This window comes from Sinocyclocheilus rhinocerous, unplaced genomic scaffold, assembly GCF_001515625.1.
Source record: "Sinocyclocheilus rhinocerous isolate Xijiao unplaced genomic scaffold, SAMN03320098_v1.1 scaffold1231, whole genome shotgun sequence".
Lineage (NCBI taxonomy): Eukaryota > Metazoa > Chordata > Actinopteri > Cypriniformes > Cyprinidae > Sinocyclocheilus > Sinocyclocheilus rhinocerous.
Genome location: NW_015654047.1, coordinates 88351 through 112705, shown reverse-complemented (window position 1 = coordinate 112705; position 24355 = coordinate 88351). Strand labels below are relative to the sequence as shown.

Below are 24355 nucleotides of genomic sequence, written 5' to 3'. Positions count from 1 at the left end.
CGTTTAAAAATCAAAACGAGGCACGGGTGTTTTTATATCGCTGTATTTCTGAAGGAAGACTATCTTTAGAAAATTTTCGATGTCATTTTCATTTAATCTCGCATGTTATATGTCTGATAAAGCAGCGTTTGTGAGCTCAGCACTGCTTTGTGTACAGCCGTTACTGGGGAAACTGCTGTTTCTCCCGCTTTAAAGCACCTCCTGCTGGCAGAGAATGAATTTGCATTTTCAGTAAGTCCGTCTGATTATGCAGCAAACATATTTTGCTTGTTATGAAAATTAATCTACTCAAGAGGGACTACTTAGCTGTTGTTATTGATTCTATTTGAAAGTCTACCGGAAGTTAAGTTAGGGCCACAAAAGCGCACATGCACAGTAACGTTTGTTTATGTTGTTGCCGTTGAAACCGTCTATACACACAATAAAAATACAGTCATTTTGTGAAATATTGTTATAATTTAAAACAACTGAAAGATGTTCTCACCTTTCAGTGACAGGTGAGCCCTCCGGTTTGCGGGAGATGACATAGCGACAGCTGAGGCCAGCGTCCTTCACCATCTGATCGCCAAGGAACTCGGCAAGACGCTTGGCTGTACTGATGGAGGTGGACTTCTGTTCGCCATAATCTTCCAGCTTACGGGACATGGAGCGGTTTTCTGAAATCAGCTCAAACAACTCTGCATCTGGCATGTTAGCAGCCTTGAAAACAGAAGACAAGAACAACACTCTCATTGAGTATCCCTCCCATAATTATTATAATAAAATACAATGTGAGCGATTATTCCAATTGTCACTTAAACCCATACATGATTTTGTAACATTTGTTAATACCTTGCTGTAGAGCACATCAAGCCAGTAGTCAGCCACTTTAGCCACAGAGGCATAAACCTCTTCTAGAGTTGTGCCTTTCAGGAAGGCCTCAAACACAGATGACTGGAAGATCTTAATGAGTTGAAGTTCTCCTCTTCTCTTCACCTCAAAGCCCTTCAGCTCAGCCAGTGACCCGTCCTCGTTAAACACGGCATACCTGAGGATGGAGAATATATGAACCGAGCTCTATAGGTAACAACCAAAAACCCTGAATAAAATAGTTTTTTTCCTTGATAAAATTGAGGCTTTTATCTAAAGCAACAGTAGTTTAGATCTCCTAGTGACAACAATTACTGGACAATGTCCACACACAAAGTGATTTGATGTGGTTCTCTCACCTTTTCTTTAGCTTTTTTCCTTCTTCTTTAGAGGCAGGCAGGATCATAGCCAAGTACGGCCCATCAACTTCAAAGAAGATACTGTTCTCAGCTCTGGTCTCATATGTTAAAGATGCTGGGTCCACCAGCTCTTGATACTGATGATTCGTGAAGCCCTCCTACACATACAAGTGACACAAATGATAAAAAATGGGATCTTTCCCGATTATCATTAGTTGTTCCCTTTCAACCATTTTTTTTGAAGATCTCTTCCTTTTTACTATATAATTAACCTGCCGATAATGTGGTTTACTGGTCAAAAGAAGAGAAAGATAAATTACCTTGACCATGATGTTCAGCATGGCTCCTGGATAACTGATGGTCACCTTTGCCTTCTTCTCATTGGTGGATTTTATGACAAAGTTCTCAGGAAAGGTGTTGGGAAGAACACACCAGATACCATCAGTGGTCAGTGTGGATATTGTGGATGAGTTCTTCTGTCATCACGTTCTATTAGTTCTACAGCTTCAGTTTTGGAACTTTCACGCTTAGTAACACCTACAGCTGTTTCCTCACCACAGTGCAATAGTGAAAAGGGACCCCTTTCAAACAGTGTCGCGTTCCGAACGTTGTTTAAGCGACATACACCGGTATTGCGGTATTTTAAAAATTCATATCATAACAAAAATAAACACGGGTATTCGGTATGAACCGGTATACCGCCCAGCACTAATCTGCTCTAGGACTGGGCAATAGAAGAGCCTTAAAAAGTGATGGTTCAATACCCTTTTCTCATGACGTATCCGTAGAAGGAGTTGAGGATACACTTGTGCGCCAGTTGCAGAGACTCATAGAGAATCTCCATGTTCTTGCAGCGCTTCACCTCCGCTGCGTCCCCATTATCCTGTGCTGTGGACAGCTTCTTCTTCCACACCTGGACAGATGATAGGAACAGACAAAACTTTTAAAAGGAGATATATAAATGACTCCTTTTTGCATAGGTGAGCACACTAAACTATCACATTAAAAGAAGATATATCCTAGAAAAACATATATTTTTGAAATAGGAGAGTTTGATGTACCATGTAGACAGACTGTAACACTCATAAAATAATAAACAAATAAACATGATTAAGGTCTGAATACAGTACCTTGTGGAATCCTTTGAACTCATATCGACGGTCTCTGAAGGCTCGAACTGTGTCAACATAAAAAGAGTTCTCTCTCTGGCAAATGGTAGTGACTCTCTCCTCCAGTCTGGTCAGGTGAACCTTCTTATAGGCTTTTCGACAGTAATCTTAAGAAGAAATTTTTTTTTTAATAATGTGTATCAATATTAGGGTTGGGTATCGAAAACCGCTTCCATTTTAGAACCAGTTCCAAATTTCCAAGAACCAGGTATTTGATAAGACGAGTGCATTTCGATTCTGCTTAACAATTCCTGCGTTCGTATTTTGTGATTTAAAACGATTTACGTGCAGGAACGGAAAGAACTTGCGCCCTGCTTGTGCGCAGAGCACACGTCTGAAGCGCGAGCAGAGAGAACAGAGAACAGCGGTCCCAATCTGTGTCCGTTCTTGAACCATTCCGTGCATTTCCACTGCAGAAAAGGTTGTTCAGAGCCGGAACTGACTTCTTTCATGTTTATCGACCAGTACGCAGAAAACTACGTCAGTATATCATCATAAACACTAGGGCTGGGTTTTGACACAAATTTCACAATTCGATTTTATTTTCATTCACAAGCTTGCGATTTGATTCGATTACCAATTCGATTAGATTTGATTCAATATCGATTATTTTGGATATACTTTATATCGGATACAGTACATGCCAAATTTTCAAGGACAAAAAATCTCTCAACTAATGCTGTAAAATATACATGAGAGTCAGTTGGTACTACATTACTATAATATTGAAGGTTAAAATGGACTGATTTGTTAAAATCACACTTAATGAAGTTTTTAAAATAATAAAAATTACAAAATAATATTTCTACTTCAATTAGTTTTTTCTTTTAATATAAACACATTGAAGAACAGTAAAATGTATATGGTTATATGGTGCAAAGAGCCTTAAAAAGTGATGGTTCAATACCCTTTTCTCATGACGTATCCGTAGAAGGAGTTGAGGATACACTTGTGCGCCAGTTGCAGAGACTCATAGAGAATCTCCATGTTCTTGCAGCGCTTCACCTCCGCTGCGTCCCCATTATCCTGTGCTGTGGACAGCTTCTTCTTCCACACCTGGACAGATGATAGGAACAGACAAAACTTTTAAAAAGAGATATATAAATGACTCCTTTTTGCATAGGTGAGCACACTAAACTATCACATTAAAAGAAGATATATCCTAGAAAAACATATCTTTTTGAAATAGGAGAGTTTGATGTACCATGTAGACAGACTGTAACACTCATAAAATAATAAACAAATAAACATGATTAAGGTCTGAATACAGTACCTTGTGGAATCCTTTGAACTCATATCGACGGTCTCTGAAGGCTCGAACTGTGTCAACATAAAAAGAGTTCTCTCTCTGGCAAATGGTAGTGACTCTCTCCTCCAGTCTGGTCAGGTGAACCTTCTTATAGGCTTTTCGACAGTAATCTAAGAAGAAAATTTTTTTTAAATAATGTGTATCAATATTAGGGTTGGGTATCGAAAACCGCTTCCATTTTAGAACCAGTTCCAAATTTCCAAGAACCAGGTATTTGATAAGACGAGTGCATTTCGATTCTGCTTAACAATTCCTGCGTTCGTATTTTGTGATTTAAAACGATTTACGTGCAGGAACGGAAAGAACTTGCGCCCTGCTTGTGCGCAGAGCACACGTCTGAAGCGCGAGCAGAGAGAACAGAGAACAGCGGTCCCAATCTGTGTCCGTTCTTGAACCATTCCGTGCATTTCCACTGCAGAAAAGGTTGTTCAGAGCCGGAACTGACTTCTTTCATGTTTATCGACCAGTACGCAGAAAACTACGTCAGTATATCATCATAAACACTAGGGCTGGGTTTTGACACAAATTTCACAATTCGATTTTATTTTCATTCACAAGCTTGCGATTTGATTCGATTACCAATTCGATTAGATTTGATTCAATATCGATTATTTTGGATATACTTTATATCGGATACAGTACATGCCAAATTTTCAAGGACAAAAAATCTCTCAACTAATGCTGTAAAATATACATGAGAGTCAGTTGGTACTACATTACTATAATATTGAAGGTTAAAATGGACTGATTTGTTAAAATCACACTTAATGAAGTTTTTAAAATAATAAAAATTACAAAATAATATTTCTACTTCAATTAGTTTTTTCTTTTAATATAAACACATTGAAGAACAGTAAAATGTATATGGTTATATGGTGCATATATTTAGCAAAATGCCCCTCTCTACAGTTTATTTTTCTATCTCACTAACGAGTTTATGGTCACCGAATATGTTTTTTCTGAGGTAAATTTGACGTTACGTGACACTGTTTACAAGCCGTTATATTGACGTCTTTGCGCGGCTGAAACACTGATTGAGCGATTACATGAGACAGGATACAGATTGTAAAGTTGTAACCTTTCTTTTAATTTGTCTTCGAATGTTTAGTCATGATGATTTTGTGCTGAAACTGGTATTAATGTGGAGGAGATGATCAGTTCACGTGCGCCTCACGCTGCCGCATCTGTTGAACTGAGGCGCTACAGCGATCTGTCACTTCACATTAAACCGCGCCAAAACTGCGTTTATTGTTTGAATTCTGCAATACAGACAGAATTTGAAATCTGAGACTTTATTTCATATTCAACCCTCTACGCACACCTTGGCAATATAATCGCCATTGGCTAGTAAATTTTTTTGTCGCCAGACTGATATACTATTTTACACACACACACTCGCAATGTAGAGGGTTGATATTAAAAGTACCAACACACAATGCTTATTGCGATATATTGGATGGGAAGTGCCCTTCAATGTTCCGCCCATTAACTGAAAACAGGCTAGACTAATCGATTCTTGGGATTTAAGAATCGATATTGTTCCGTAAAAATGAGAATCGATTAATATCGAGATATCGATATTTTTTACCCAGCCCTAATAAACAGCCATTTTTGTCTTAAGTGAACGTAAACAGATGAGAAAGAAAACGCACATGTACGGTATATTTAGATCTGCGTGAGTTCGGTGTTAAAGAGACAGCAGCCTAATAAACGCGCTGCCTGTCATTAATGCTAATCAAGTAACAAAAGAAAATCATTCACTGATCTTGACTGAATATCTTTAATAATTTTAATTAAATATAAATGAATTAATCTATATTATATTTATGAAAAGAAAACTATGCAGTGTTTTTAAACTTTTAAATTACAGTTTCTGTTCCTGAAATTAGGTTGTTTTATTTATTTATGCTATTGCTAATTGATGTGTTTTTTTCCTGTTTTATTACTGACTGTTTACTTGTCTTTAACACTTTAATATTTGAAATTTATTTCTAGTTGTTTTTGCTGTGGTATTTGTTTTAAAAGCATAGGCAAAAGTTCCTCTTGTAAGTGATCTGTAGGCTGCTGGTTTTTGCTCATATTATTCAGCTGCAACAGAATGCTTGCAAAAAGACAGAATAAATGTTTGACATCTAAATGTTTGACATCATTTTTTTATATTGGACTTTTTATCTTATTGGAATCGAAACTAGGAATCGATAAGAATCGGGATCGATAAAATTCAAACGATACCCAACCCTAATCAATATTCATCTATACATGCGAGTTTGTAAGTGCATAATTTAAGTTCATCTTGGTCTATGACAACAGTCACACACACACACACAAAAAAAAAACCTAGTTCCCTGCAGGTGTATACTAACCTCCCAACCGCTTCTTCTCATGCCGAGCTTGTTCTTCTCTGTTGAGCACATGGAAAGCACGAGGTGGACCATTCGGAAAGAGAGGGGGAAACTTCTCGGACTCCAGTTGCTGCTGAATGCGATGAAACTCACTTCTACTCGCAGGCACTAGGAGGAAAAAGAAAAACTATATTAACATTTCATAATAGTCACGTTTATAAACAACTTTTTACTTTTCATTTACTTTCAGTGTCAATGACAATCATTCTAACATGCTGACTTGCAGCTCATGAAACATTTTTTATTATTACCACAGTTGAAAACAGCTGTGCTGCTTAATATGTGTAAACCATGACAAATGTTAGATTCTTTGAATAGAAAGTTCAAAAGAACAGCATTTATTTGAACAACATTTATTACAAAAGATGCTGTAATGTTATAAATGACTTTACTGTGACTTTTGATCAATTTAATGCATCCATGCTGAATAAAATTTTTATTTAAAAAGTAACATCTTCTCAAAGATGTAAGATGTTCAAATCACTCACTGATCTCTCCTCTCCACTGCCAAGTCATTCTGCGCTGACAGTTTGCACCAGGTTTATTAAAATCACAGGCGGCACAGGTCGCCTCATCCACCATGGCAGAGGGCTAGAAGAAAAACAGATGGAGAGAAAGAGATAATTTGCCTTATTTGATTCATAAACAGCTAAACGAGACAAACTAGAATTTGTCTAATCATGTCATTATAATTAAATCAACACCTTTACAACCTATCCAAGATGAGAACTGTACTGTACCTGTAGTCTGTTGGTAAGGATGATGTTGGGGTACATGGCCCCCACATCCAGATGGTAAATAAGAGGACACTCGATTCTATTGGGCACTTCCTTTAGAGAGATAAGCTTCCTCTTGATTTCATCACACACCTAAAACAGGTAAAAATCACATGACAACTGTAGAATAACTTGGAAACATATACGCATGCTAATGATAATTTATAAAATAGGCATCATGTCTTGAGTGTCCAAAGGCACAAAATGTCATACTGAACATTAAACACATGACACCAACTGACCTCATTAAAGTTGGTGACCTGCTCAAGGGGAATCTTCTCCTCTTCCTCAATTGCATGACGGAGAGTACGCTCCACCCTCTGAATCAAGAAGTCAAATGCTGCTGGATTCTGTCAGAACAAGAATAATTATAAATAATTATGTAGATACAGCACAAATAAACAGCTCAATACTGTGTGCTTTGGTTAAAGATGAAGTCCTAGTTACCATTTTAAAGCGGCAGGGGATATCACTACGAAACACACCAGACTCTAGAGCCTCGACATGGCCGCCAACATAAGTCTCAGAGTCAAGTACATGACCATCATCTGTGAGTTTGTTAAAGACCTGCTCCTGCTTGTTTGGGAAGACAATGTTGGCATGGAAGGCCTGAACCATCAGCAAGGCCTCGCACAGGGTACCGGAGCCTTTCCGCAAAACCTGTTTAAACATTTGTGTGTTGACACACAAATAAAGAAACACCATGATGTTACTATTACATCTACAGTTTTGATTCATCTCAGTGTAGTAACAATAAAAATAGAAGATTTAGTGAATACAGACCTCATCGGGTTCCATAGGAATTATAGTGCAGAGGGCAAAAATGAAGGGATGAACATATTTCATGTAAAGGTAGTATGTGGCCACAGCGTCAGACACTGAATAGGTGGCCAGAGTCTGAAAAAAATAATACAGCACATAAAGCAAAAGTAAGCAGTTTTGAATATTTAATCAAATAATAAAAATAAATAAAAAACTAGAAATAAATAAAAGATAAATAAAAAAACAAATAAAAAGTGAATGATGCACAAACTGATAATAATCACAGCTAATATAAAAGCATATTAAATGTTTTTATAATGCAGCTGTTAAGCAGGATTTTATACCAATGAGATATTGTTGGCTGCACAATACATTGAAAATGATAACTGATGAGCTAAATGTCTTATTGCAGCCGTTACTGTGTACGTGAACAGTCATTCGTGTAAATGAGTGAGAGTTGGGAGCTGGAGAGTAAAGGAAGAGCACCTGTGATTCTTCAGTAGCCATACGGCACATCTCCTCTGGGTCCAGCTCTACAGGGTCATAGCCTAACTTAGCTTTCGCTGCAGCCTTGAGGTTATGACTTCCTACAGGCAGGTAACTGTCTCTCTTCACCCACCTGAATAAAGAGAGAGACACACGGTATATTTACTAATATGAAGTCATACATATGTGACCCTGGACCACAAAACCAGTCATAAGTAGCACAGGTATATTTGTAGCAATAGCCAAAAATACATTGTATGGGTAAAAATGATCGATTTTTCTTTTATTCCAAAAATCATTAGGATATTAAGTAAAGATCATGTTCCATTAAGATATTTTGTAAATTTCCAACCGTAAATATATTAAAACTTAATTTTTGATTAGTAATATGCATTGCTAAGAACTTCATATGGACAGCTTTAAAAGCGATTTTCTCAATATTTAGTTTTTTTTGCACCCTCAGATTGCAGATTTTCAAATAGTTGTATCTCTGATATTTATTCAGCTTTCAGATGATGCACAAATCTCTATTTTGAAAAATTGACACTTATGACTGGTTTTGTGGTCCATGGTCACATATACGAAATGTAAGTAAAGAGTGGGTAATTTTCATTCAGTCCCCTTTAAGAAAACATTTCAGCTGCTCTCACCTGAGGCAGTCCATGTGAATAGCCTGGCTGGCTTTATATTCCCCCTGATTGTCCTTCTGGAAGCCGATCTCCCGATGCATATTCAAGCCAAGCTGGGCCGCTCTGGTTTCTACAAATGGCCTGAGGACACAGAAACACAAATCAACCATGAGCACATGCTATTGGATAAACACGTGTGAAGAAAACACCACTCGTCAACACAAGTAAATGCCATATAATTACATAAAACATTATATGTAAAAACTACAGAATGAGATAGTTTAACACAAATCATGTCCCACCAGTCAAAGAAATCTCCATTGTAAGTGACAAAAATGTTCGGCTTGGTCTCATGGATGTGTTCAAACCATCTCTGAATAAGAGAGGCCTGCAAGCAGACAAAAATGGTCAGAAATATGGAAGGCTCATTTACAAACTACAGAAAATGGGTTAAACAACTTGACAATACCAACTATTTAATTGTGGCACTCAGTAACAGACTCATAAACAATGCACATCATATACCGTTCATTTTTACCTCATCAGGTTCATTAAATACAGTGAAGGGGCCCTCATATTCAGGTTTTGGGGTGAACTCAAAGTCCTCAATGTCTTCAGAGACTATTTCTCTGTTTGTGATGAGGAAGCCCTGTGGAAAAAAAAAAAAAAGTACACAAAAATACATTAAAACCATGCCAAGTATTAAACCCATCAAAGAGGCCAACAAACAAAATTTAACCACAGCATGGATAAAACAGCTATGAAATATGAATGACTGACATTTCAGAAAGGTAATTGCGCAAAAGACATTACCTGCCCATCTATCATGTATGATAGCATCATAATCTGGTCCGTTTCAGCATCAGGAAACTTCAGTGGGAGTTTAGTGGTCTCAATATCAAATGCCAACACTACAGGATCCTTAGACAGGCAGAGAAAAATTACAGCAATGATTCAGTGATTCTTCTTAATTCATGCATAAAGCTGAACGACATTATCAAAACAATCTTGATAACCAGAGACAGTCTAAAACAAAACTCTTCGGCATCTACATTCAAGACAAGGTTTGTTAAGATTCTTACAGGTCTTTCCACAAGATCATCCCTGCGCACAATCTCAGGAGGATAGGCACTTCCTCTGTACCGCACATTGTACCAGTGAGCCTGTCAGAAAACAGAGCGCACAATCAAGGTCTCATTTGAATATTAAACATACCTGATAATCAGTCATGTAGCTTCTATGGCCCTCTATTGTTTCTTTACCACATGAATCTTCAGGTCAATAGAAACGCGGACATGATAAGGCACGTCATATTCCCGCATGTCTACGATGTTGTCAAGCTGCTCAGTCATTTTCTTCGAAGTGCCATCCTCATCCTCTGTCACTACGCTCCCACCAACCAAAGCACTGTAACACAGTGTTAGAATAAGTGCCTTATTCTATTTACAGGACCAAATAACAATGGTGAATAGTGTCAAGTGCATTAAATGAGAAAGTCTTTTCTTTTAAACTGTTCTTAAAGTTTAACTTATTTTCAAAATCTTTGTTGCCAAAGTGTGAATACCTGGATAACATGCTGGTATAGGCATCATTGGACTTCTCTCTCTCTCTGTTCTTGCGGACAGCAGGTGAGATCTCCCTTTTCACTTTAACAAGGTCATCCACCGTGTTAAAAGAGAGTTTGATGTAATTCCTCTTCAGGCCCACCAGGTGATTAGGCTTTAAAAGACACACAGCAATCAAATGATTGACATTATAAAGCAGAAATGCCCCCACTTTTTACTACAAAGGGTCAGAAATAAAACATGGGCCGAATGTTGCATTACATCCAACAGCATTATATTAATATGTAAAAATGAAACTTTGGCATATGCTCCAGTGGAATTATTTGTTTCTTCTATTTTTTCACCTCTTGGTGATGGTGACATGGCAGAACAAATCAAAGATCATCATGGGTCAACTTTGGCCAACTAGCCCTGGTTTGGGCTTCTCTCGGTTGTACAGTAAAAACAGAGAGGATCAATAAATTAACAAAATTACAGGTAAGCACTGATTAAGAGATTATGGTTCATACTGAACTCATATTTTGACAAATCAATCAGGCAAGCAAGTCAGCAGAATTGTTTACCTAATGCAGTGTTTCCAAACCACTGTCGCGGTACACTAGTGCCGTGGACAATTATCAAAATCTTCCTATCTCTGTTATATTTCGTTATTATTATTTAAAATCAGTGCTATTGGTCATCGTTGTCTGTTTGTGGGTTTTACAAATATTTAACCAATGAAAAGCATTCAAAAGGGCTTGTGACTAAACCTCGTAACGCCATTGGATCCTCAAATCGTCAGTCAAACCTAATAACTCCACCCCGCCTCCATTCAGAATGAAGTGCCGGGACACGCAGTTTGAAGAAGACGTCTACTTCTTGGGTAAATAAAGAACTGATGTTTGAATAAGTATGGTGATTTCTTTACCCAAGAAACACTATCGATAAAGGCTGAACATTGTAGAAAACGTAATTTATTGCCTCAGATGAAGCCGTTCTAATGACGGACAGAATACATACCTCCGTCATTTGCTCGTCAAAAACCTTGTTAACTCCATTTGAGCATGATTTTCAGAAAGTGTTAAGTGAAAGTGTCTGATCATATACAGTATAAAGCCAAAATACCAACTCTGACGAAGCATTGTTTAATTATTGGAAAAAAAAACCTTTCCCCCTTTCTATCTTTTTTTTTTTTTAAGTACTTAGTGGTGTGCTGTGGGATTTTTTACTTATCAAAACTTATCAAAAGTTGGGAAAAAAGGTTGGGAAACACTGACCTAATGTATAACAGAACTTTACTCACCAGATCTAAGTCTTCCTTTGGGACAACTTCAAGCTTTGCCACTTTTCCCTGGAACTTCTTTGACAGGAAGGAGATAACCTCTCTTTCACAGTTCTTTAAAAAACACAAAAAGTATATCATTCAATCCATCCAACCCAAAGTGTTTTCATTCAGTGCAAAAGCTTTAAACTCACCTTTTTAGTGGCTATGTAGAAATACGGCTTATAGGGAAGAGCAATCTGTGAGGGACACATACACAAAAAGCTGAAACTTACAACATCAGGACCTATGTCAACATAAGATATTCTTTATCCTGCTCTGTGTCAATGTGATTCAGGATAAAATACACTACCGTTCAAAAGTTTGGAAGTCAGTAACTTTTAAAAAAATAATTATAATAATTAATACTTTCATTTAGCAAGGACGCATAAAATTGATCAACTCAAAAGTGACAAAAAAAAGATATTTATAAAGTTACAAAATAATTCTATTTCAAATAAATGCTGTTCTTTTGAACTTTTCTATTCATCTAAAAAAGCCCTCATGGTTTCCACAAAAATATTAAGCAGCACAAGATTTTTTAACATTGATAATAATACAAAATGTTTCTTGTGCAGCAAATCAGCATATTAGAATGATTTCTGAAGGATCATGTAGTGTTACTGAAGACTGGAATAATGATGCTGAAAATTTCACAATATTACTGCGTTTAGTGTATTTTAGATCAAATAAATGCAGACTTGGTGAGCATAAGAGACTTCTTTCAAAAACATAAAAAAATCTTCCAGATCCCAAACTTTTGTAATTTTACAACATGGAGTAACTTTTAGTATTTGGTTTGGAATAAATAAATATTCATATTTGCGAAATGCTGTAATATGTCACCTTGAATCTGTTTCCATCCTCCTGTATGAAGTAATAGTCCACAGCACTGATCATCCGCTTGTCATCATCCAGAATCTCAGTCTGAGAAGAAATAAATTGTTTAATGTTTAAAACCCTTCATAATATTTGGCTAGATTATCAGAAAGCAAAGTTTACTGGCAATCTAAATTCTGTGTTGACTGTCTGATATTCATTCTTACCGGGTGCATGTTGATCAGCCATCCCGTTTTCTCCCCAGGTTCCTTCATCCGTTCGAAGCCAAAGTGCTCGTCCATCCCATCAGTGAACTGACTGCGCTCCAGCCGCTTGACGGCGGACAAAGCTGATGCATCATCCCTAAAAAGCATCAGAAAATTTACTGCAACAAGATTCAACAGCCATTTTGACAACTGTAAAAACTGCTAAATATTTTCTTTAATTCTTGCATAATCATGTTACATTCAGTTTTTATGACGTCATATTAATTGACATTGCATGAATTTGTAATAAAAACAATTTGTAATACACAAATTATTACTGTTAACTAAACTGCTAAAAAAAACTTGTTTTTGTTTATTGTAATAAAGCTGAAAAATAAAATATAAATATTAGATGAAAAACTTTAAATGAAACTTATTTTTAACCCCAAAAAAGTTTAGGTTGAAGTACTAAAACTACTAACTGAAATAGAACTAAAACGGACTAAAAAATTTATTAAAACTACATAGATGAAAAAAAAGTAATAATAAAAATGACAAAAGCACATACCAAAATTACTAAAAAAATACATTTGAATTAAACTGGAAATATACTAAATAAAAGCTAAATCAATATATTAATAAAAACTATAATAGTATATAACTAATTCTAAAATAACAACATTAGGACAATTTCACTGCAAAAAAAAAAGCTATTAAAAATGTTGACAAACAATTTAGACCATTTATCTGGCTATAATATACATATAAATATACAGATTTATCCTAAAATCTTTATGTTAAAGAAATATGTTTATTTGTCAACAACCCAAACACTGTCTGCTCTTCCAAACTGTACCACATATGGACCTTACTTGATAACCAATAAATATCAGTCATTAATTCATTTGCTTTTACACTAAATTAACATTAAACTACCGTACTTAGGCTGAAATATGTCAACATTATGAACACTTACTGCTGGTTGTCCTGATCTCCACCACCTCGGTCTGCTTTATATCGCCCACTGTTTTGTAAAACCATAGCTGACAAGAATCTGCAAGACTCAAATCAGTCACTAAATAGAGGAGAACTAGTTATTTAACAGCTTTACTGTACACAACTCGACGGGTCCCGTCTTCACACACTTTCAACGCGAGTTAATATTAGACTTGCTGCTCGCATGAATATCACTGTACTACCAACAACGATGAAACATCATAACTCCTTATACATTTTCATACAATTCGCGTTGTTACTGGTACATAGAATGCTACTGTAAATATATATATATATATATATATATATATATCTATTTCCGTTGCTCACACTGTGCCTCCACCATAGAAATTTGGCGCGTTTTGTGTTGTTGCCGCGAGCTCCAGTCACCTTCCTGCTTTGCTCCCGCCCCTCAAAACTTCAACCAATGAAAATGCAACCTCACGCGTACGTTACCACGTATGCTCTACGTTTACTTAATTTTATTTTTATTTGAGCGCATCTAAGAATGAAAAAACTACGCTTTGGTAATAAAACGAAATTGTGATAAATAAAAATATGTGTAATTCATTTTTGTGTTTTTAGGTTGTTGATGACGTCTAGTGCGCTCTCCTCCATTCAAAGCCGCGAGTCTGCGCATGTCAGGTAATCTCGTCTCCTTCCTCGACGCTTAGATCAGAAAAGCTGGAAGAGATGCAAATCTTATTTATACGTATTTCATAATATTATTTATTTCTATCGACGCGTTGAAGTTTGATATTTCTCGTTCTTTTTATATTACGATTTCTATTAAACTTTTAGATGATTACAAGCCGTGGCATATGATCATATACAGTTATAGCTAGTAAACAATCATCATCTTTTGGGCAATATGATTCAGATGAACCAGAAAATGAACCAGAAACGGATCAAACAGTCAAACAGCTTGCAAACAAATTAGATTTTTTTTCGTTCTAAACTTGGTCCTTCGGCTGGACTCAATCTTGTTAGATGTGAACTGGATGCCATGGTTTCCTGGAGCCATGTCTTGTAAATCCAAAGTTGCTCCCAGTGTTGATTTTGACCACAGCTGCTCCGACAGTGTTGAGTATTTGACACTCAACTTCGGGCCTTTTGAGACCGTCCACCGCTGGAGGAGGCTGCCACCATGTGATGAGTTTGTGGGTGCAAGGTACACTGTTTATTCATTTACAACAGTTGTTCTCCATCTTTTAGCTAGATGATTTCAATAGTAAAAGCTGAGTTTTGTTTCTTGCAGGCGTAGCAAACACACTGTTGTGGCATACAGAGATGCCATCTACGTCTTTGGAGGAGACAATGGGTGAGTATTTGTTTCCCCTTACTTTTCTTACACTCTAAAACGCACAGAAGGATCTCATATGGGTGATTATTTCTTCCAGCAAGAACATGCTTAATGACTTGTTGCGGTTTGACGTGAAGGACTGCTCATGGTGTCGGTGAGTGTTGTATGATAGTCGCAAGGTTAATGTGCTTGAACATGTTTTATGTAGCCTCTTATATCGATTTATGTCATTAAATAGGGCATTTACTACTGGCACCCCACCAGCGCCAAGATACCACCACTCTGCTGTTGTGTATGGAAGCAGCATGTTTGTGTTTGGTAGGTTTTCAGTGTGCCTTTCAATGTCGTGGTTTTCTTTCCTGTGTGTGTAATGCTTTTCTGCTTGTATTTTAGGTGGCTACACTGGAGACATCTATTCAAACTCTAACTTGAAAAACAAAAATGATCTATTTGAGTACAAGTTTGCCACCGGGCAGTGGACAGAATGGAAGGTGGAGGGACGGTAAACCATATTGATTCTCAGAATTGTGTTATAGCCTGTCTGACAACACAATTTAGTTTTTAATGCTTTTTTCTTTTTTGTATTTTATGTTCCAGTCTGGTTGCCAGATCAGCTCATGGAGCGACGGTCTATAATGACAAACTGTGGATTTTTGCTGGATATGATGGGAATGCCAGGCAAGTGTATTATTCCTATCTTTACACAGCTTTGAATGGCAAATATAAATATGTTGTAACATTAACAAATCTATTTCAACATAAAACTAAGGGATTTTTTAAAATGTTATTCTATGAACCCTTTTTTGTTTTTTTAACAGGCTAAATGATATGTGGACCATCAGTCTTCAGGATCGTGAGCAGGCATACTGGGAAGAGGTGACTATGTTTGCATAAGTTTCATTCAAAAACAGGATTGTCTAATTATTACACCAATTTTCACATGCATGAATGATTCTGAAGACATTATTTTATGCCTAACCCTGATATCAATCGTAGAATTATGGCCAGTAACAGAAGAAAATGCAAACAAGACCCAGCTGTTTTCTGCTAAATCTGTAGGTGTCCGCATCCAAACAGCAACAGAAAATGACAGATTTTGTAAAGTTATTTGACATTAACTGCATTATTTGAACATTTCTTAAAAACTATCCGTGATGGAAAGTTTTTATTGACATTTTTGAACTCAGTATAATCAAATTGGGTAATATTATGCCTTTTTTGCAAATCAACATTTTTTTTTTTTCAAGATGCAGGGCTGTTACTTTTACGTAAGGGTTTGTGTTCACCTTAAAGGGGACGTATTATGCCAAAATCACTTTAATAAGGTGTTTGAACACAGTTGTGTGGCCGCAGTGTGTGAAAACAACCAGCCTTATAATGGTACAAATCCACCCACTCATTTTTTATAATCCCAATAAATCATTAACAGTCTCTCAGAACATACACAATAACTTCATTCCCTGCCAGTGAACATATACCATGTTGGACTGTTTCTGATTTACCGTTTTCTTTGTTTCCTTTAGATTGAACAAAGCGGTGAAATCCCACCTTCCTGTTGTAACTTCCCAGTAGCTGTATGTCAGGATAAGATGTTTGTCTTTTCTGGTCAAAGTGGAGCCAAGATCACCAACAACCTCTTTCAGTTTGAATTCAAAGGCCACATGTGAGCATGGGAGAGAGGACATTGATAAATATAATTTTATGTGTAATATGCACACCAATTTTGATGATGTCAAGTCACATTTATTTTGATATCGCTTTATACAGTGCAGATGGTTTCAAAGAAGCTTCACAGTAATAAACATAAAAAATAAAGTAATTGTGGAAGCGTTCATCAATCATGAACTAATGTCAGTTTCACCTATAAAGCAGCTCTGCTGAAGACAGCAGTGTCATTATTCAGCTCAGTTCAGTTTCATGTTACATAAAAAAGAACGATACATTTTTTGAAATTAATTAGCCATGTGTTTTTTCTTCAGATGGACCCGTATTCCAACTGAGCACTTACTGCGTGGCTCCCCTCCGCCCCCTCAGAGACGCTACGGACACACCATGGTGGCGTTTGACCGTCACCTGTATGTGTTTGGAGGGGCGGCAGACAACACTTTACCCAATGAACTGCACTGCTATGATGTGGACTCACAGACATGGGAGGTCATTCAGCCCAGCACGGACAGCGAGGTATGAGAGAATAGAATACAGAAGAATTTGACACCAGTTAACATAATTACAACAAATCTATTAATACCCATTGAAAATAAATGCTTGATAACATACATCACATTTCAAAAGTTTGAGGTCAGTAAGATTTTTTTTTTTATGGACTATGCATTAAATTGACAGTGATCGTAAAGGCATTTATAATGGTACAATTTTTTTTCATAATATTCTGTTCATCAAAGAATGCTGAAAATTTTTTTAAAAAAATTATATATATATATATATATAGTTTGTAACCATATAAAACACATGCAGTTTAATTAATTCAGATTGTATATGAAATACATCTGAACAGTTATAGCTTTGGCAGTACCAATAAATTCATAACAACATCATAAGCATTCATGACCTAACTGCGGATGTTTTAATTTTTAGTTAAGTTTCCCTGTAGTTTGGGGAAAAAGGGTTTACCTTTTGGTTTGTGGTGTGTAATCTATAATTTTGAACTGTCATGCTAATTTCTCTCAGATGCCAAGTGGGAGGCTGTTCCATGCAGCGGCTGTTATCCATGATGCCATGTACATCTTTGGGGGGACCGTGGACAATAATGTGCGCAGTGGAGAAATGTACAGATTTCAGGTAAGGGCTTGACCACCAGAAATACATCTGCTTCATCTAATGCAACTGAACATACTATATTATTCTAACTGGTCTTTGCTTTATTACTTTTGTCCTAGTTTTCTTGTTATCCAAAGTGCACACTTCATGAGGACTATGGCAAACTGTGGGAAAACCGTCAGTTCTGTGATGTAGAGTTTATCTTGGGGGAGGTTAGTTTGTCCTGGAAAAACATATCTGATACACCCTGTCATTCTAAATAATTGGGCTACATTTCAGTGTTAGCAATAAATCGCCTTTTCGAAACTGTTTCTGTTTACAGAGGGAGGAGAAGGTCCTGGGTCATATTGCCATTGTAACAGCTCGCTGTAAGTGGCTACGTAAGAAGATTCTACAGGCAAGAGATCGACAGAAACAGGTCCATTTCATTTTCATTTCTATTTTTGATTGTAGGTATACATGCATTTAAAAGTGCACAATTATAATAAAAGGCATAATTTTTAGGCAAAAATTAGAAATAAATTATGTACACATTTACCCTAATGTCAAATTGTGTGGTTTGTGTCATTATTTATTTTAATAAATATTATTAAATATATATTGTTTTTATAGATAGTTTTATAGATTTGTTTTTATATGTTTAACTTGCACTATTATTATTTGCATTGTTTATTTTTTAAATTCTAAATATTCTTTCATTTTATGTACATTCTCTTAAGGAATGCAAATTCCTGGCCAAAACAGTTTCCTTTTGGCTAATCAGAAAGTAAACTTCTTTTTTGTAGAAGAGTAAACTGGAATGCAATGAGGAGAGTGAAGAGTCTGGCTCAGGCAGTCAGAAGGACAGCTCTGGAAGGTCCTCAAGGGGTCCTCCTTTATTGGAAGTGTCAATCAGAGAGGCAGACGCGCAACCATTTGAGGTTTTAATGCAGTTCCTGTACACTGATAAGATACAGTACCCACGTAGAGGTAAGTTACACTGAACACCTGTTTATCTTCAGATGTATGGAAGCTTCTTTCTGCCACAAAAAAGTAAAAAAAAAGCTATTGCAACTTATCTCACAATTCTGACTTTTATATGTTTAGATTTCACAATTTGGACTTTTCAGAGTTGCAAAATACAAAATTCATAATTGCAAGATATAAGCTAGCAATTATGAGAGTCATGAGATATAAACTCACAATTGTGAGATAAAAGTTTTCAATTTTTTTTTTAGACTGTGGCGGAAACGGGCTTCCATATGAGGTTTTAATGCAGTTCCTGTACACTGATAAGATACAGTACCCACGTAGAGGTAAGTTACACTGAACACCTGTTTATCTTCAGATGTATGGAAGCTTCTTTCTGCCACAAAAAAGTAAAAAAAAAGCTATTGCAACTTATCTCACAATTCTGACTTTTATATGTTTAGATTTCACAATTTGGACTTTTCAGAGTTGCAAAATACAAAATTCATAATTGCAAGATATAAGCTAGCAATTATGAGAGTCATGAGATATAAACTCACAATTGTGAGATAAAAGTTTTCAAATTTTTTTTTAGACTGTGGCGGAAACGGGCTTCCATAGGTCTTCTGTAGATTTGCTTAATAAAAGGCACAGAGAGTGTCTCGGGGCACTATTTTAATTCTTCCTGTCTCTCAACAGGTCATGTCCAGGATGTGCTGTTGATCATGGACGTTTATAAACTCGCTCTGAGTTTTAAACTGTCCAGACTGGAGCAGCTCTGTGTGCAGTACATTGAGGCATCGGTCGATCTGCAGAATGTCCTGAGTGTGTGTGAAAACGCAAACAAACTTCAGCTGGACCAGCTCAAGGTAAAGCTGAAGTAACACACACCTGATCACAGAAAACGTCCTTGTCAGAAAGTCAGATTCTCTTCTGGATCTCTATTTATTTCCACCCCCAGGAACACTGCCTGAACTTTGTGGTGAAGGAGAGTCACTTCAACCAGGTGATCATGACCAAAGAGTTTGAGCACCTGTCCACTCCGCTGATCGTGGAGATAGTGAGACGCAAACAGCAGCCTCCTCCCAGAGTCTATTCGGATCAGCCGGTGGATATAGGTAATAATAACCACATTGTCTTTTTGTCCTTTCTCTGTAAGCACTCAAGCTTTCAGGACAAATCCAAAATAGGGGCTATAGCGCCAAAAAATTATTTTGTTTCAGGCACGTCTCTGGTACAGGACATGAAGGCTTGTCTGGAGGGGGCGGGCCATGAGTTCTGTGACATCATCCTTTTGCTAGATGGTCATCCGCGCCCTGCACATAAGGCCATACTTGCTGCTCGCTCCAGGTAATGACGATAGTCACCAGGGCCTCGACAAAGAATCGCTTTGCATTTAAAGTATTAAAGGGATAGTTCATCCAAAAATGAGGTTCAACCAAACAGTTAACAGTAGCTATTGACTTCCACAGTATTTTCTTTTTTCCATACTATATTTTTAAGTTTAATGAATCAGGTAAATCATGGTATAGTATTATAGTACATGGTAATGTTTTGAATTGGTTTAGATTTTTATATTTTCCATGTTTAGTCATTTTGTTGTCTGTTTTTTGTCAGTTTTATGTAATTTTTAGTTTTAGATTAGTTACAGTTTAAGTTTTAGTAATTTTAGTACTTCAGTTTAAACTGAATGAAAATTAGAAATTTTGCCTTGACCGCTTATACTGAAATATTTAGTACAAGCGAAAATTATTTTTATTTTATTTACATTTTTAACTTTGACTATGAATAATTTACCAGTTGATTGCTGCCTCAATTCTTTGACAGTTATTTTGAGGCCATGTTCCGCTCCTTCATGCCAGAGGACGGGCAGGTGAACATTTCAATAGGTGAGATGGTTCCTAGTACACAGGCCTTTGAGTCCATGCTGCGCTACATTTATTATGGGGACGTCAACATGCCTCCAGAGGACTCGCTGTATCCTTTTTACTGCTTCATGTGCCCCAATTTTGTATTGTATGCCATCTTTATTTCTGGTTGCATGCACAATATTTGTTGTATTGCTTTTGATCCCCTTTTATTATTACCATTATCACATATTTGAACAAATATGTGTCACATCAAATATTTGGACAAAACTCATCCCATATGTAAGAGACATGATCGGTGCCTCAAATAGTGTAGCTGTTAATGAGAGATGTGCTGTTACTTTACGATCAGCAATTTTTCTTTGGGGGATGATAAAACCGATGGAAGAAATCCATAGTTTTAAATGGAAGTGACCTGAGCTTTATCAATTTTTTAATTATTTTTATGTCCTTAACTAGTGCACAGATACCTGTTTGCAGCACCTTATTACTACGGTTTCTCCAACAACAGACTTCAGGCCTACTGCAAGCAAAATCTGGAGATGAACGTTACTGTAGAAAATGTCTTACAGGTACTTGCTCACATTCCATCTCTTGCTCACCAATGGATCCTCTGTAGTGAATGGGTGCCGTTAGAATGAGAGTCCAAAAAGCTGAAAAAAAAAAACATAATCCACAAGTAATCTGCACGACTCCAGTCCATCAATTAATGTCTTGTGAAGCCAAAAGCTGTGTGTTTATAAGAAACAAATCCATCATTACAGTAATTTAACTTTTTAACCGTTTTCTCCAGTGGAAAAACGTAATTTAATCTGAATCAGGAGCGAAATATACACAGATTTGTGTTGTTAACTAGTATAAACAGTCCTGAACAATTCAAATATGTTGGTAGAATTTGTAGATGGACAACAGGAGATGGATTTTTTTGTTTTTTTACTGATGGAAGGGATATTATGGATTATGTCCATTATATATTAAATGCTGTGCTTTTTAACTTTCTGTTCATCAAAGAATCCTGTATCAGGGTTTCCACAAAAATATTAAGCAAAACTGTTTTCAACTTTGATGATAAGAAATGTTTCTTGAGCAGCAAATCATCATATTAGAATGTTTTCTGAAGGATCATGTGACACTGAAGACTGGAGTAATGATGCAAAAAATTCAGCAATGTAATAAATTACATTTTAAAATGCATTAAAATGTAAAACATCTATTTTAAATTGCAACCATATTTCACAAAATAGCTTTACTGTATTTTTACTGTACCTTGGTTAGCATAAGAGACTTCTTTCAAAAATATTGAATCCTATCAACTCCAAAACTTTTGAACTGTACTGAATATCATAACATTTGAAACATTTGATGATCAAAAACAGCAGTCACATGCTATCATCCTTTCTTCATCCTTAGATCTTGGAAGCGGCTGATAAGACTCAAGCTCTTGATATGAAGAAACACTGCCTGCATATTATTGTCCATCAGTTCACCAAGGTGGGTGTGCTATTGACCACAGCTCTGAGCGTGTGCTGGCTGCCTCGCCACAGCTAAAAACACGTCACCAAGACATTCAGTGCGACATGGATAACCTCTACAAGCTATTAAATGTATACAATACTGCAGTCATTTTTTAATACCGAGAGATCTGTAACAACTAAAGGCTTTTTATTATGTAAGACTTGTGTGTTTGATATGCATTTAGGCCTATTCAATAGATTAAATTCACTTTAGTAGGTGTAAATTGTCCCACTTTTGGTTACACCAAACAATTCTAGTATGTTTAAATGCCAGTTAGTGCCTTTTGTGAACATAATTCCCCAAACACATTTGACATTCTGGTCTATTTGGTCCTGTTAGCTTATCAGTTTCTTTTTGGCTGTTTATTTGCGGTCTCTTGCATGGCCTGTGTTGTTTACCATTTATTTCTTTGGTTCTCCTTCCTTCCCTGAAGGTGTCCAAGCTCCCCAACCTGCGATCGCTCAGCCAACTGCTGCTGTTGGACATCATTGACTCGCTGGCATCCCACATATCAGACAAACAGTGCACTGAGATGAGCTCTGATATATAGTCTCTCCTCCCCTTTCATGCCCCATCCCATCCCTTATGGACTTTTTCATTTACGCTTCCGCTCCATTTCCTTCCCTTTTCATCCAGCACCTCCTCCCAGCCCATATAATCCTGCCTCACACCCCTCCTCAATGAGATTGGGTCCTGTTTGCTGCTTCACGTTCCCCTAGATTTTATTGACCAAATTGTGTATGAGAGATATGCTGGATGATCATAAAATTTCTAAAAGTTAGACTCACATTTACATTTATTTTAATGTGCATATATTTTGGACAAATACCTTTATTTGGTAGAGCACATCAAATCAGTCGACGGCCAACAATGTTGTTTAATTAGACATATAATTATGTATCCCACATAAGTTAAGCTTTGAAAAAACACTCCCATTAGGGTTAATCTCACAAAAAAATGTCCAGGTCATTTTTCATTTCAAAATCCAAAAAAAAAAAAAAAAAGATATATTGCATAATGAAAATGAACCCATTTTAGGGCCCCCGTATTTCCTTTTTGCCTTTTTTTATGACAGTTACGACAATGTTCCTTCTAAATGACTATGAGTCCAGATGCTTTACTTTGAATAATTCTTTCGATATTCTTCAGTGGTTGATTTCATTAGATTATGGTAAAAAAAAAATTATTTAGACCTTATACATATGTACACCAATATGTACACGTACACACACACACACACACGATTGGGCACATTCATGCTCATGTGTGTGTATATATATATATATATATATATACACACATACACACATGCATACAAATACATAAAGACATAAGGACATAAATACACAACACAGACCAGACAAGACTAAAAATTTCAAGCTTAGATTTTATAGATGCTGTAAGTTTTTCCATATTGCGTTATTAGAAGATTAAACCAGAGGTTTGTCGATAGCTTTGTCTGTCTTTCCAATTAACTAAGATTGTCTTTTTAGCTGTAGTTAGTGCACTGAGTAAAAATGGTTCTTTATGTTTGGGTATAGTTAGTGAGGATTATATCGCCAAGTAATGCTATTTTCGGACACGTACTGAGCCCAAGAATTTCTGATAGCCTGTGCATGACATCCGACCAAAAGCGTTGAACATACCTACAATCCCAGGAGGCATGGAAATGATTATCAATGCAAGTTGGACACTGTGTACATTTATTGGTATCTGTATATCCCATTAGATGTAGTTTATGGATTTTAATGTGTGTTCTATGTAGCAGTTTGTATTGAATCAGTTGAATTTTACTGTTACATGACAGAGTATATATTGTTGCAGACTGTTTGCCAGTTAACATTCTCTGAACCAATGTCTGTAGCCCATTTTTGAGTGGGAATTGCTATTGATTTGTCAGATGTTATTAAGAATTTATATATTTGTGACAGCAGTTTCTTCAGTTTTAAAAGTGAAAGGGCTTGGAAAAGAGGGGAGTGACACTGTTTTAAGTTTCTTGAACCAACTGTTTTTCTTATTACTTCTTTTAGCTGTATGTATTGAAAGCCGGCTTGGTTTGGAATGCTATATTTCAATTTAATTTGGTCGAATGTCATGAGCAGGCCACCAGAGTACAATTGACCCAGGCTGGTTATCCCTTTCTGACTCCATGCTGTAAAATGGATGGGCTTTTTATTAATGAGAAACATGGGATTGTACCATAGTGGGGTGTGATCGGATGGTTCAAAACTGTGGTTTAATATTTTGTGAGTATCCCCCCATGCATTCATTGTGGTAATGATAGTGATATTGTTTTTAAGATGTATTTTCAGGGAT

General features: G+C 36.6%; 2 protein-coding genes across 3 annotated transcripts in view; one reads left to right on the top strand and one right to left on the bottom strand.

The window, feature by feature from the left end:
- The window catches only part of LOC107716540 (DNA polymerase epsilon catalytic subunit A-like), a gene marked incomplete at its 3' end in the record, with an annotated part of 26320 nt that extends 12540 nt beyond the window's left edge, over positions 1-13780 (bottom strand). The window contains exons 1-28 of the mRNA XM_016523015.1: positions 13608-13780; positions 12653-12788; positions 12453-12533; positions 11762-11806; positions 11589-11681; positions 10306-10460; positions 10004-10148; positions 9824-9904; positions 9555-9662; positions 9280-9390; positions 9044-9129; positions 8763-8882; positions 8113-8245; positions 7648-7761; positions 7312-7524; positions 7107-7214; positions 6829-6957; positions 6577-6679; positions 6050-6196; positions 3651-3796; positions 3285-3433; positions 2663-2787; positions 2339-2484; positions 1987-2121; positions 1529-1681; positions 1209-1366; positions 832-1027; positions 485-699 (exon numbers count right to left, since the gene is read on the bottom strand). Of these exons, the coding sequence (XP_016378501.1) occupies positions 485-699; positions 832-1027; positions 1209-1366; positions 1529-1681; positions 1987-2121; positions 2339-2484; positions 2663-2787; positions 3285-3433; positions 3651-3796; positions 6050-6196; positions 6577-6679; positions 6829-6957; positions 7107-7214; positions 7312-7524; positions 7648-7761; positions 8113-8245; positions 8763-8882; positions 9044-9129; positions 9280-9390; positions 9555-9662; positions 9824-9904; positions 10004-10148; positions 10306-10460; positions 11589-11681; positions 11762-11806; positions 12453-12533; positions 12653-12788; positions 13608-13672 (3596 nt within the window). The remainder of the gene's footprint in view (positions 1-484; positions 700-831; positions 1028-1208; positions 1367-1528; positions 1682-1986; positions 2122-2338; positions 2485-2662; positions 2788-3284; positions 3434-3650; positions 3797-6049; positions 6197-6576; positions 6680-6828; positions 6958-7106; positions 7215-7311; positions 7525-7647; positions 7762-8112; positions 8246-8762; positions 8883-9043; positions 9130-9279; positions 9391-9554; positions 9663-9823; positions 9905-10003; positions 10149-10305; positions 10461-11588; positions 11682-11761; positions 11807-12452; positions 12534-12652; positions 12789-13607) is intronic.
- A 496-nt stretch (positions 13781-14276) lies between these two features.
- Positions 14277-23275, top strand: LOC107716547 (leucine-zipper-like transcriptional regulator 1). 2 transcript variants are annotated; one of them, XM_016523021.1, is made up of 21 exons: positions 14277-14798; positions 14886-14948; positions 15028-15084; positions 15169-15248; positions 15324-15432; positions 15528-15608; positions 15749-15806; positions 16454-16593; positions 16910-17111; positions 17619-17729; positions 17828-17920; positions 18031-18126; positions 18494-18628; positions 18955-19003; positions 19356-19525; positions 19618-19774; positions 19880-20006; positions 20484-20633; positions 20991-21096; positions 21935-22015; positions 22473-23275. In XM_016523021.1, the coding sequence occupies exons 1-21, from the start codon at positions 14629-14631 to the stop codon at positions 22587-22589; spliced, it is 2352 nt and encodes a 783-aa protein (XP_016378507.1). In that variant the 5' UTR covers positions 14277-14628; the 3' UTR covers positions 22590-23275. The 2 variants fall into 2 exon arrangements, with proteins under 2 accessions (XP_016378507.1, XP_016378508.1); XM_016523022.1 differs by lacking the exon at positions 18955-19003 and having other exon boundaries at positions 18494-18677.
- The last annotated feature ends 1080 nt before the right edge of the window (positions 23276-24355 follow it).